Genomic DNA, 14,075 nt, shown 5'->3' on the forward strand with positions numbered 1-14,075 from the left:
GGAGCAGAGTAGGATGGGGGAGGGGCCTCAGCAGCAGGACAATCCCGTGATCTGGAGGTGGTGAGGGGCAGGAACACCTCGATTATGGTAAGTTTTACAAGTTATTCATCACTGAAATTCTTTCTGAAAACTGATGATAATAATATCAATTTGTGTCAGGGTGACACAAGAAAATATGAACCAGGGGCACTAAGCGTTGTCTTTACCGCCAACCTCAGAAATGGGCACATGCACCCCAGGGGGTGCAGGACTCAGGGACTCATTCATTCACCCACAGGCACCTCAGCCTGCTGCAGGCCCTGGGGGTACAGCAGAGCAGACCAGCCCCTTTCCCCCATGGAGCTCACCTTCTATGGAGAGGATACACCAAGGAAAGATCTAAATGTGATGTCAGGTCCCCACAAGTGCCATGAGGAGAACAGAACAGGGACAGGTCAGAAAGTGGAGTCACGGGTCTTTAGTGTCAACAGGGGTCTGAGCAGTGCCTGTGAGCATTTCTGACCTCAGGAGCCAGGAGCCAGGAGCCAGGCAGCCACCTGGGAGTTTTCAGCCAGGAAATAAGGTCAGAGGTGCTAAGGTGTTGGTGGCCATGCTGCTGCACTGACCACAGGAGACACCACACACACACACACACACACACACACACACACACACACACACCCCCCTCAGGACCCAAGGCCTCATCTCTCCATCCCAATACAGAGCTCCAAATATTGATCAATTTCTCTTCCCTCCTAGCCTCACTCCTCACCCTCTGGAGCCTGCCCACCACTGCCCAGCTCACTATTGAATCAGTGCCGCCTGATGCTGCCGAAGGGAAGGACGTGCTTCTCCGTGTCCACAACCTGCCTGGGGATCTATCCGGCTGTATCTGGTACAAAGGGGAAAGTATAAAAAGCCACCTTAGAATTCTATCATATGCAGCAGACACTCAAGCAGTTACCCTCGGGCCTGCATACAACCATCGAGAGACAATATACCCCAATGGATCCCTGCTGTTCCAGAAAGTCACCCTGAAGGACACAGGATACTACACCCTACTGGCCATAGACAAAGATTATGAGAGCAAAGAAGTAACTGGACAGCTCCGTGTACACCGTGAGTGATTGCTCTCTGACCTCTGGGTGTTGGATGGGGCATATTCTACTTCACACACAGGACTAACAGCCCTGGGCTCACTCTGCCTCCATCCCCCTCTGCCTCACATTCCAGGTTGGGTTTGGGCATTTAGTGCAGGACTCACACAGTGGAGACAAACTTCCTAAGATCAGAGTTCCCTTCCCGGATTCCAGCCCTACAGACATTCTCCACAGAGAGAAGGGCCAGTCTGATGGGAGTGACTCAGCAGAGGGAGACCAGTCTCATCCAGGCCCCTGGGCCTGTCCCAAACATGACCCAGAGAACAACCCCGCAGGGCTCATGTAGGGCCTGGCCTGGGGAACCCTGGAATCCTCAGAGACAAGTTCAACCCAGGCAGCCCCTCCCCAGACCTGTTTCCTCTCAGGGTTTAAGACAATGGGTGGAGCCCAGCAGATGTGGCTCAGGGGTTGAGCTCTGACCATTGATCTGTGAACCAGGGGATCATGGTTCGATTCCGGGTAGGACACATTCTGGAGCTTGATCCTAAGTAGGGGATGTGAGGGAGGTCACCAATCAATGATTCTCTCTCATCATTGATGTTTCTATGTCTCTCTTTCCCAGTCCCTTCCCCTCTGAAATCAGTAAAAATATATATATTTTAAAAGTCAATGAATGGAAAATTCCACTGATGATGAGGATACTGGACACGTGGTCTTATAAGAGGTTCCTGGTGCTGATACTACAGATGTCTAGGGAGACAGGTCAGGGGTCACCCTGAGGTGATCTGGAGGGAAGAGGGAAGGCCCAGCCCTCTCCTTACAGACTGTCACCTGAACAAAGGTCCTCACCCTGCAGAGGTCAGAGTCCTCCTCTGGTGACCTTAGCAGAGCTCACTGTGGCATGTGAGTGGCTGACATCTCTGAGGAAGGAGCCCACTCTCAGTCAGTCACCTCCTCTGTTCTCCACAGAGCCAGTGGGGAAGCCCGCCCTCCGAGCCAGCAATGCCACAGTCACAGAGCAGAAGGACACCGTGGTCCTGACCTGCCTCACATATGACATGGGGATCTCCATCCGGTGGCTCTTCAAGAACCAGATTCTACCTCACAAGGACAGGATGAAGCTGTCCCGGGACAACAGCATCCTCACCATCGACCCCGTCAGGAGGGAGGACGCTGGGGGTTATCAGTGTGAGGTCTTCAACCCCATCAGTTCCAGCAAAAGTGACCCTCTAGAGCTGGACGTACAATGTAAGTGACCCCTTGCCCCATCCTACATCTCCCTGGGAGGATTGCTCTACCAATGATGTGACAAATGGACAGAAGACACAGGGAGCAGATTGTCAATCAGGAGACATTACAGTAAACAGAATGGCAAAGTGGTTATGAGCTCAGTTTCTGACCCTGGGTCTGGCATTCACTGTGACCTTGCACAAGGTTGTTTTTTTGTGTGTGTGCTCATTTTTTATGTGAAAACTATCCATAAAATTTACCATTTTAACTTTTAAGTGTACCCACCTCAGTGGCATTAAGTGCATTTACATTGTTGTGCAATCATTACCACTATCCATCGGGAACTTTTTCATCTTACCCCACTAAAACCCAATAGCACCCCAACCTCCAACGCTAACCCCTGGAAACCAACATTCTATTTCTGTTTCTATGAATATGACTACTCTAGGTTCTTCATATCAGTGGAATCATGTGATATTTGTCCTTTTGTGTCTGGCTTTTTTACATAGCATTATGTCTTCAAGTTTCATCCATGTTGTAGCATATATCACAACTCTATTCCTTTTTAAGGCTGAATGATATTTCATTGCATGTATCCATCACATTTAATATATCATTCATCTGTCCATAAATGCTGGGGTATTCCTACCTATTGTCTGTTGTGAATAATGCTGCTATGAACAAGGGTGTACAAATATCTGTTCAAATCCCTGCTTTCAATTCTTTTGAATATTTACCCAAAAGTAGAATTACTGGATCAAATAGTAATTTTTGTTCAATTTCTTGAGGAACTGCCATGTCGTTTTCATAGTGGCTGCACCATTAAATATTCCTGCTGGCAATGCACAGAAGTTCCCGTTTTTCCCCATCCTTGCCAACACATTGTTTTCTGGGTGGTTTTTGTTTTTTTGTAGTAGCCATCTCAATGGGTGTGAGGTGGTATCTCATGGTGGTTTTGATTTGCATTTCTCTAATGATTTGTGATGCTGAGCATCTTTTCATGTGCTTTTGGTCCATTTCTGTATCTTCTTGGGAGAAATTTCTATTCAGTTCCTCTGGCTATTTTTTAATCTGATTGTTTTGTTGTTGTTGTTGAGTAATAGTTACTTATATATTCTGGATATTAATCCCTTATCAGATATATGATTTTCAAATATTTTCATCCATGCTCTTGTTGTCTTTTTTCTTTGTTAACACTGTCCTTTCATAAACACAATTTTTAAAATTTTGACAAAGTCCAATTTATCTATTTATTAGAGGCCTAGTGCACAAAATTTCATGCAAGGGTAGGGTCCCTAGCAGCTGCTGGCTGCCAGCTGGGACCTCCCTTCACCCGGCTGCCTGCCTCCACTGACCAGGACCTCCCTTCACACCTGCCTTGGCCTGGCGCCTCCCACTCACCTGCTCCACCATCCCTCCGCAGTTCCCCGTGTTCTCGGCACCAATCCGGGCTGGCAGAGCCTCCACTGCTGCCAACTGCAGTTGCCACATCACCTACGCTCTCCATGTTCTGAGCTGCCCCCTGGTGCTTAGCGCATATCTAACTCCCAGTTGGTAGCACTCCCACCCATGGGGACAATTTGCATATTAGCCTTTTATTATATAGGATTCTTTGTTGCTTGTGCTTTTAGTTTCCTATCCAGAAATTCATTGCCAAATCCAACAACATAAAGCTTTTATCCTATGTTCTCTTTTAAGAGGTTTTTTAAGAGGTTTTTTAAGTTTTTAAGTTTAGCTCTTCCACTTAGATTTTTGGTCCATTGTGAGTTAATTTTTTGTATATGATGTTAAGTAGTTCCAATTCATTCTTTTGATGGATATACCATTTTCTCAGAACCATTTCTTGAAAAGACTGTGCTTTCCTTCTTGTATGGTCTTGGCACTTTATTAAAAAATTGATTCTAGAGAGAAAGAGAGACCATTGATGTAAAAGTGAAACATCAACCGGTTGCCTCCAGTGCATGCCCTACCTAGGGATCAAACCAACAACCTGGGTAATGTTTCCTGACCAGGAATAGATCCCATCATCTTTTAGTGTACAGGACGAAGCCCCAAACAACTGAGCTACAACTGCCAGGGAGGGACTTGGTACTCTTGTCAAAATCATTTGATGATGTATATGAGGGCTTATTTCTGGGCTTTCTAATCCATTTCTATATGTCTGTACCTACACTGTTTTTATTACCCCTGCCTTGCAGTAAATTTTGGAATAAGGAAGTATGAATGCTCCAATTTTGTTCTTTTTCCAGTTTGTTTTGGTTATTGGGGGTCTCTTGAAATGCCATCTGAATTTCAGGCTAGATTTTTCTATTTTTGTTCCAAAAATGTCATTGGGATATTGAGAGGGATTGCATTGAATCTGTAGATGACTTTGGGCAGTATTGTCATCTTAACAATAAGAAGTCTTCCAATCCATGAACACAGAGTGCCTTCCCATATTTTTCCAACAATGGTTTTTGTAGTTGTTCAGTATATAAGTCTTTCACGTCCCTGGTTAAGTTGATTCCTAAGTATTTTATTCTTTTTGATGCTATTGTAAATGGCATTTTTTAAATTTTCTTTCTGAATTGTTCATATATAGAAGCACAACTTACTTTTACCAGTTGCTTTAGTATCCTGCAGCTTTGCTGAACTTGTTTATTAGTTCTTACAATTTTTGTGGGACTTTAGGGTTTTCTACATAGAAGATCATATTATATGCAAACTGACATAATTTTGCACCTCCTTTCCCAATTTGGATACCTTTTATTTCTCATTCTAATTGCTGGCTAGGACTTCCAATACTGTTTTGAGTACAAATGGCAAACGAAGGCAGATCTTTGTGCCTGATCTTAGGAAAAAACTTTCAGTCTTTCACCCTTGAGAATCATGTTAGGTGTTGGTTTGTGATAAACGGCCTTTATAATGCTCTATTCCTAGTTTGAGCATTTTTATCAGGAAAGGATGTTGAATTTTGTCAAATGCTTATACTGATTCAATTTCCTTACTATTTATAGGTCGATTCATACTTTCTATTTCTTTGTGATTCCATCTTGGTAAGGTTTTGTGTTTCTAGGAATTTGTCCATTTCATCTAAGTCATCCAATTTATTGTCATCCAATTATTCATAGTACTATTATAATTCTTACTATTTCCATAGATTGGTAATAACGTACCCAGTTTCACTTCTGATTTTAGTAATTTGAGTCTTGTCACTTTTTTTCTTAGTCAATCTAGTTTAAGTTTTGTCAATTTTGTTAAACTCTTTTGAGGAACCAACTTTTCATTTCGTTGATTGTCTCTCTTGTTTTTCTCTTCTGTAATTTATCTATCTCCACTCTAATCTTTATGAGAATTTAGTTTATTCTCTTTCTCTAGTACCTTATGTTGTAAAGTTTGGTTGCCTATTTGAGATCTTTCTTTCTTTTTAAAGTAAGCATTTACAATTACAAATTTCTTGCACAAGATTCTCAACTTCTCTGAGCCTCATAATCCACAACAGAAAATTACAATAAGAGTACCTGCTTCATGGTATTGTTTTAAATATTTAATGTGCTGTTGAATTAAACCCTTAGCCAAATGTCACACACAGCAGATATGTTCCATGGTGTTAGCTGCTATTATTACTTCTATTATTACCAGCCTCTATGAAGTCAGGTGGTCCTAGAGTCAAGGATCCACCCCTTACTAATCATATGACTTTGGGTAAATTTTTCACCACTCTAACTCTCAATTTTTTCATCAGTAAAATGGAAATAATGTCTATCTAACGGGGTTATTATATGAATCAGATGAGATATAACTAAAGTATTTAGCACAGAGCCTGGCACATAGTAAGTACCCCATAACAGCAGCTAATTTTAATATTAATCCTTAATCTTGAGGTCACTAGTGAGGGCAACAGAAATGAAAAATGACACAGATGCAAAGTGATTTATATTTGGGGTTAGGAAGGCATTACACACAAAAAATCATTGGGACATGTTTACTGACCAAATATAGGAAAAGAAAGAGAAGTTGAGTGCAAAATCTCAAGCCTGGTTTGTTAGTTTTTGTCCCCTGAGTGACAGCCACGATGGGATTAGACATACAAATATTTATTTGGGGGAAAAAATCCCTGTGAAGGAAAAAACGTGGGATGGAAGTGGGAGCATCCTGGAAGATTCCTCTGGCAAGGATGCAGATCTGGTTATTGTGTAGGAGAAAGACAAGAAAGATTTAGGTTGCGGTGCCATCTTTTGTTGCTTGTTTGTTTGTTATTTTTGTAAATTAACCTTGGAAACCATCTGAATGAGAAGTTTTGGAACTATGAAAGATTATTAGATAAGAATACTTAGAGAACATTTAAAGGATAGAACATTACTGTTTAGGATTCACTTGGCAAACTGAAGAAGAAAACTCCTGACATTCGGCCCCTTTCAGACAATTATTTTCAAGCTTTAGTTTGCACAGGAGATCTTTAGGGTGCTTGTTAAAATTTTAGATTCCTAGGCTTTGCCTATAAAAGATCTGACTCAGAATGTCTAGAGTGGGACCCAGAAGTTTGCATTTTAGAAATCATCTAAAGAATTCTGTTGTAGATAGTCTTTGAAATACAACATTTCAACATACTGTTTCTAAGGCCTCAAATAACTCGAGACAACATCTGTAGACAAAAATAGGCCATGGTAGTGAGTATTTTCCTCCTAGAATCTCTGTGGATTTCATGCAAAAGTCAAAGGAACACAAACTCGTAGGATTCAGTGACTATGGAGCTAAAGACCCCTCTAACCTAAAGAGCCCTCCCAATTGCCCATAAAGATCATCAAGGATGAATATCTGTAATGCCCAACCCATTACTTTCACAAGAGGAAAGTAGGAGACCGCCCTTTAACTCTGCCACCTGGGCTTTTGGAAGCTCCAAACGGCTTCCTAAGATGTGATCTTTCTCCATGAGCCGTGGGCCTATGAGATGAGAACCTATCACCTCCCAATGCACCATCTCTCTGCTAGGTCCCCTCGAGCATCCCTGCTTTCCAGGAGGGAATGCTGTGGACAAAACAAAGGTGTTAGTGCTGACTATTTGGGATGGAATCATCTACTTCTGAAGGAATTACACGTGCCCCTCTCAGGAAGGTTGGAGAGCACATGCCTGTTTCGGGTTAGGAAAGGGAGCTGGGGGTTCACAGACTGCCTCAACAGCAGCATCTCCACAACCGACGCTCAGTGCGCCTTCTGGGCTTGCCACCACGCTGCTTACGTGGAAACTCTTCTTTCCCGGTCCAGGAGCTCGCAGAACGTTCTGCTCTAACATGAATAGGAAAGAATTCTCCTGCACAAGACAGCTTTAGAGTTATTGGGGGGTTAAGCCTAAGAAGAGACCTGTTTTAAAATTTCTTTCAATTCAAGCCTGGAAGTAGTGGAGGGAAGCAGGGTGGACAATACCTTTAGTTCCCCAGCGGCTCTCACTTTAAAGCCTGTTGGAAACACCTCCAGAGCCATCTTTTTTCTTTCTTTCTTTATTGATCAAGGTGTTACATATGAGTCCTTTATACCCCATTCCCTTCTCCCCCCGTCATGCCCTCATCCCCTGGTCCATTGGTTAGGCTTATATTAATGCATACAAGTCCTTTGGTTGATCTCACCCCTTTACCCCCATCCTCTCCTACCTTCCCTCTGAGGTTTGAGCATCTGATTGATGCTTCTCTGTCTCTGGATCTGTTTTTGTTCACCAGTTTATGTTGTTCATTATATTCCACAAATGACTTAGATCATGTGATATTTATCTTTCTCTGCCTGGCTTATTTCACTTAGCACCATGCTCTTGAGAACCATCCATGCTGTTGCAATTGGTAAGAGTTCCTCCCTTTTTATAGCAGCATAGTATTCCATTGTGTAGATGAACCACATTTTTTTAATCCACTCATCTGCTGATGGGCACGCAGGCTGTTTCCAAATCCTAGCTCTTGTAAATTGTGCTGCTATGAACATAGGGGTGCATAGGGTGGTATACCCTTTCTGATTGGTGTTTCTAGTTTCTTTGGATATATTCCTAAAAATGGGATCACTGGGTCAAATAGGAGTTCCATTTTTAGTTTTTTGAGGAAACTCCATACTGTTCTCCACAGTGGCTGCACCAGTCTGCATTCCCACCAGCAGTGCACGAGGGTTCCTTTTTCTCAGCATCCTCGCCAGCACTTGTTGTTTGTTGATTTGTTGATGATAGCCATTCTGACAAGTGTGAGATGGTACCTCATTGTCATTTTGATTTGCATCTCTCAGATGATAAGTGACTTTGAGCATGTTTTCATGTGTCTCTTGGCCTTCCTATGTCCTCTTTTGAAAAGTGTCTATTTAGGTCCGTTGCCCATTTTTTGATTGGGTTGTTTATCTTGCTTTTGTTAAGTTGTATGAGTTCCTTGAAAATGTTGGAGATTAAACCCTTATTGGAGATAACATTGCCAAATATGTTCTCCCGTGCAGTGGGCTTTCTTGTTGTTTTGTTGATTTCTTTTCTGTGCAGAAGCTTTTTATTTTGATGTAGTCCCATTTGTTTATTTTCTCTTTAGTTTCCATTGACATAGGAGCAGTATTGGGTAAGCTATTGCATCGGCATATATCTGAGATTTCTCTGCCTGTGGATTCCTCTAAGATTTTTATGGTTTCCCATCTTACATTTAAGTCCTTTATCCATTTTGAGTTTATTTTTGTGTATGGTGTAAGTTGGTGATCTAGTTTCATTTTTTTGCATTGGGTTTATTGCAGATCTCTGCTGGGAGCCTGTGAGATGTCTGTGCAAAGGAGGTGGTGCATTCACCACCTTCCATCAGTTAAGTCCCCACCAAGGAGACCTGACTTGCACATATTCATGGCGGCCACACCTGTTACAGAAAAACACACAACCATGAAATGTGGGAAGTTATAAATTACAAAAATGGCCATCAGCTTTCTCACATTTCCACAGCTCCAAACATATCTCCGTGCAGAAATGCCAGGATGGAATTGTGGCAAGTTTGGACACCAACCTAGAAATGCAGTGAGAGAAAGGATTACAAGGATATAGTGAGCTATTTACCTCACAGAAACCCTCCCAGGGGAAATTTCTTCCTTGGAGGAACAAGTAGAGACAACTTCATGTTGAGAGTTGTTGCTCAGGGCACCCCCACTGTAGAATAACGTCCCCTCCACTCATTCTTCTCTTTTCTATCCATGACAGATGATCCAACGCTACCAAGTCCTGGCCTCTCAGATGGGGCTATTGCTGGCATTGTGATTGGCATCCTGGCTGGCGTAGCTCTGATAGCAGCCCTGGTGTACTTCCTGCATATCAGAAAGACTGGAGGGTATGATGGCCTTCCCTCTTGTCCCACTTCCTCCAAGGCTGACGGCCATGCTTGGGAGAGGGAAGGAGACTTCCCCTCTGTCTCTGGGCCTGGATCTGCTCCTCCTTCCTAAACCCCTGCTTCTCAGAACTGATTCCTGAGGCCTCTTCATCCCTGGTTTCAAGCTCCTGTGCCCCTCTTTCTTTGGAAAATGGTATTCCCATCCCCTTCTGGTTTCGATGGGGCAGATCTGATTATGTTCCTTGGTCCTAGAGTCAGGGAAACCAAGGTCCAAGAAGGAAAATAAATCAGTAAACGAAAAGAGGAGCAGGAGAAAAAGAGTTGTGTGCTCTGCCAACCATAGAAAGAGGAGAAGAGAGGGGCAGGCCAGGAAGAGAACCTTAAAAATACGTGAAACCAGCCTGGCCTGTGTGGCTCAGTGCTTGAGCATTGACCCATGAACCAGGAGGTCACAGTTCAATTCCCAGTCGGGCACATGCAAGGGTTTCAGGCTCAATTGCCAGAACAGCACTTGCAGGAGGCAGCTGATGGATGATTCTCTCATTATTGATGCTTTCATCTCTCCTTCTCCTTTCCTCTCTCTAAAATCTACAAATATATATATATATATATATGTATATATATATATATATATATGCTGAGATAAAAGACCTTTTGGGCAATAAATGAAGAATGAAAAATGACTCAACAAAGTCAAAAGGTGCCCAGGTAGAAATAGGCTCAGAAGTAACTGATAAAGAACAGACCTTTGTGTCCTGTCCAGGTGGCTTGGTTGGTTGGAACATGGTCCCATAGAAAGGTTGCAGGCTACATTCTCAGTCAGGACACAAACCTATGTTGAGGGTTCTAACACCTGGTAGGGTATCTCTCTCTTGCTTGCTTGCTTGCTTGCTTGCTCTCTCTCTCTCCCCCCCCTCCTCTTTCCTACCCCCCTTCCTCTTTCTGAAATTAATAAATATCAGATGAAGATTTTTAAAAATGGGATGGACCTGTGTGAACATCAGGGCAGCAGGAAAGGAGTACTCACTGGAAGGGACGGTGGGTACACTGAAGAGGAGCCCTAGCAGGAAAGGCAATGCTGACTCTGATAAATGAGCTGACAGTGTCCTTCCTACTTCAAGGAGCAAAGAGCCTATGCTTGGGAATAGCAGTCACAGTCTCTGATATTTGTTTAGGGCAAGCGACCAGCGCGACCTCACAGAGCACAAACCCTCAGCCTCCAACCACAGTAAGTAAAGCCATCACCAGTGAGAGTTCAGTACCTTCTGAAATTTTAGAGGGGATCTCCATTTCCCAAATTTAGGTTGCCATAGGTCCTCCCAACCTTCTAGTCACAAAAGATCCCCCTGAGACCCAGTCCTGGGAGAGACTCACTCAGCCAGACCTGGCAGGCCTGAGTAAGATGGCCATGTTTTCCAAAGCCATTCCTCACTTACCCCTTCCCCTCCTCCTCTATTACGGGATGTGGGCACTCTCCTTTGGTGAGACTTTCCCTGTCTTGTGGTGCTATGGGTGCTGGTTCTCAATGCCCCTCCTTGCCACTGGTGTCTGGTGCTTAGAAACACAACTGGGCAAAAATCAAGGCCTTGAGAAGTGGAAAAAACATTCAGAAATGGACTGAGGCCTCCATCACTATTGCTGCCTCCCTCACCCCTCAACCCCACCTCTCCTGCTGGTACTAACACCCTGTGTCTGGACCACAGACTCTGAGAGAAGTGATTTCCTTAAGTTATCGTGGGCCACATCCCACCCCCTCCAACCACCTGCCACCTCCTTCAGTGAGAAATCACAGCAGCTTAGGAACACTAAGCCTGTAAAGCTATAAGTCAGCTTAGCATTTTCATGGATTGCTAACTCTTCTTTCAACTCCGAGGTGAGAGCCTCTCTGACAATTCACCTGACAAGGTAAGCACAGCCAGTTTCACTGGCTCATTTTCTCATGCATATACCTCTATAGAGAATGGGGTACTCTTGGAGACAGAAGTGGGATCAAGTTTGAATCAAGGTTCCTCAATGTAGCAACAAACCAAGATGTACTGGTTAACTAACTATTCCCCTGAGCCTACTTCAGGCAAGAATGTGGGCTCTGGAGTTAGCCCCTTCCCGTGTTTGCATCCTGGCTATGACTCTTAGTTCCTCTGTGACCTTGGGCACGTAACTTAATCTCTCAGATCCTCACCCTGTCATCTGTAAACATAAAATGCTGCAGCTGAAGGAATGAAATGACATAACACATACAGAACACCAGCATGGTGCCCAACATAAGGAAGGCACTGGGTCATTCTCTTTCCTCTACCTTCAATCTGATCCTTTTCTTCCTGTCAAAGGATAATGTCCATTCCAATGGGTCTGAGGTCTTAGTTCCTTCACTTTATAATAACTTTACTGAGCTTCTCTCATTTAGCCTTTCCGTAGAGCACACATATGTGTTGAAAAGTGCTTAAAGCATATGTATATGTTAACAATGTATAAATTATCACGAGTTGAGCATACCCTTGTAAGCAGCACTGAAATGAAGAGACAAAACATGTCATCTCCCTGCAAAATGAAACCCTCCAGTCACTTATCTATCTTCTAATGATCATTCAAAGGATGTCAGCAAGCAGAGAAAATGGAAAATAAAAATCCTCCAAAGCTAGAAGTTTCCAAGTGGTGAGAGCAGGTGCTGCCTAACCACAGGAGGCAAGGTGAGGGCCTGACCTGGGGCACTGATTTAATTGGCCACTTCTCATCCCTTTCAGATCCATGAAGTGACATATTCTTTGCTGAACTTCAGTGGCCAAGAATCAAAGAAACCAACGCCAGCCTCCCCATCCCCAACAGCCACAGAACCAGTTTATTCGGAAATAGAAGTAATGCAACCAGCCCTGCTCACCACTCAGCTGACTGATTCCAAGTCTCATCTCCATCACTAGGAGACCCCTTTGCCCTCAGGGAAAAGGAGAGGCTGGGACCACAACCCTGGAAGAGCACACCTGGAAAGCTTCTCCCCCCGCACAACACCCCTGCTTAATTTGTCATGAGGCAGCTCCAGGCTCCTGGTCACAGCCCCTCCCTTTGGTGTCAACAGGTGAAAGAGAATCTGTAGGAAGCCCAGCTTTCCTTTGCATTGAAATTTGGCTCATTAAATTAGTACTAGAACCAACAAAGTCTAGAGATGATTCTTTAAAGAGCAAACTTCTGGATGAATTATTTTTAAAAATGAGAGTGGGCACAATAAGCAATATTAGGAGTAAAAAGGGAAACAATGACAGCAGGCAATAGGAGGACATCAGGAGCATCCTTATTGCAAATATTTGAAAAATTAGATTAAAAGGAATAAATGCTTAGAAAAACAAAACGAAACCAGAGCTGAGTCAAAAAAGAAGAAAAGTATGAGTAGCCCTATTAACCAATAGATCAACTGAGTTTGTGTTTTTAATCCTTCCAATAAAGGATACATATAACCTGGATTATTTGACAGGAAGTTTTCCAAACATTCAACCAACAATTAATTCTTTTTTTTTTTTTTTTCAGAGAGGAAGGGAGAGGGAGAGAGCTATAAACATCAATGATGAAAGAGAATCATTGATTGGCTGCTTCCTGCACACCCCACACTGGGGACCAACTTGAGTAACACCCTGACCAGGAATCAAACTATGACGTCCTGGTTCATGGGTTGATACTCAACCACTGAGCCATGCCAGCCAGGCAAGGATCAACTAATTTTAACCTTACAGGTGTTCTTACGGAAAACAAGAGAGAGAACACTTCCCCAGCTGTCATTGTGTGGCTCGTATAATGTTGACCACCAAATCAGAAGAAACTTGCTAGACGTGAGCAGAGCAGGGACAATGAGCAAGATACAGAGACTCACCAGGGCAGAAAGCTCCAGATGACTAGCAAGGGGCACAATTGAGAAAACTGAACCTGTCCTTCCTGTAACATATCATCGGTCATGCAGTTTGGACCGGGGATCTTTCACATCGCTGGTCAGGAAGTTTAGACCCCCCTGACCTTTTCCTTCCTAAAGATAATATCTAGTTGTATTTCAGCTTCAGGCCCAGAAAAGCAGAAAAACCAGACAAGTGACACAGGGCTGCCTCAGGACCTATTACATTGACTAATAACTTCCTGCCCTGGCATCGACCAATCAGGAGAGACCACAACCCTGAAAGCACACCTGGGAAGCTGATGAATATTCTAGTAAGACCCTCCCCTGAGACCTCCCCTAAGATTTCCACCTGCAAGGAAGAGATAAATGTGCTCAGGATAGAGGACCCCATGTGCACTCCCTCCAAGGAGCATACTCTCCCCATACTCCCACAAGCAAGTGTTCCCCCAAACTCTAAGGGATCGCATGAGACCTGCTACCAGGGGAGCAATGGGCAGTGGCAGCTTGTCCCAGGCTAACCCCCTGAACCTTTCTCCAACGACCCTTTTCTCTGACTTCTCAGAGAGTCAAAGCAGCCCAGCCTAGCCTTCT

General features: G+C 43.8%; 1 protein-coding gene across 1 annotated transcript; it reads left to right on the plus strand.

Annotated features, from left to right (window-relative positions):
• Positions 1 to 336: 336 nt before the first annotated feature.
• Positions 337 to 12,574, plus strand: LOC103304607 (carcinoembryonic antigen-related cell adhesion molecule 1-like). Its single transcript, XM_054711128.1, has 7 exons — positions 337 to 433; positions 739 to 1,098; positions 2,049 to 2,327; positions 9,484 to 9,610; positions 10,786 to 10,838; positions 11,484 to 11,515; positions 12,352 to 12,574. Exons 1-7 carry the CDS (start codon positions 337 to 339, stop codon positions 12,523 to 12,525), a joined length of 1,122 nt encoding a protein of 373 aa, XP_054567103.1. The 3' UTR covers positions 12,526 to 12,574.
• Positions 12,575 to 14,075: the final 1,501 nt, after the last annotated feature.

This window comes from Eptesicus fuscus, chromosome 21, assembly GCF_027574615.1.
Source record: "Eptesicus fuscus isolate TK198812 chromosome 21, DD_ASM_mEF_20220401, whole genome shotgun sequence".
In the NCBI taxonomy this organism is placed as follows: domain Eukaryota; kingdom Metazoa; phylum Chordata; class Mammalia; order Chiroptera; family Vespertilionidae; genus Eptesicus; species Eptesicus fuscus.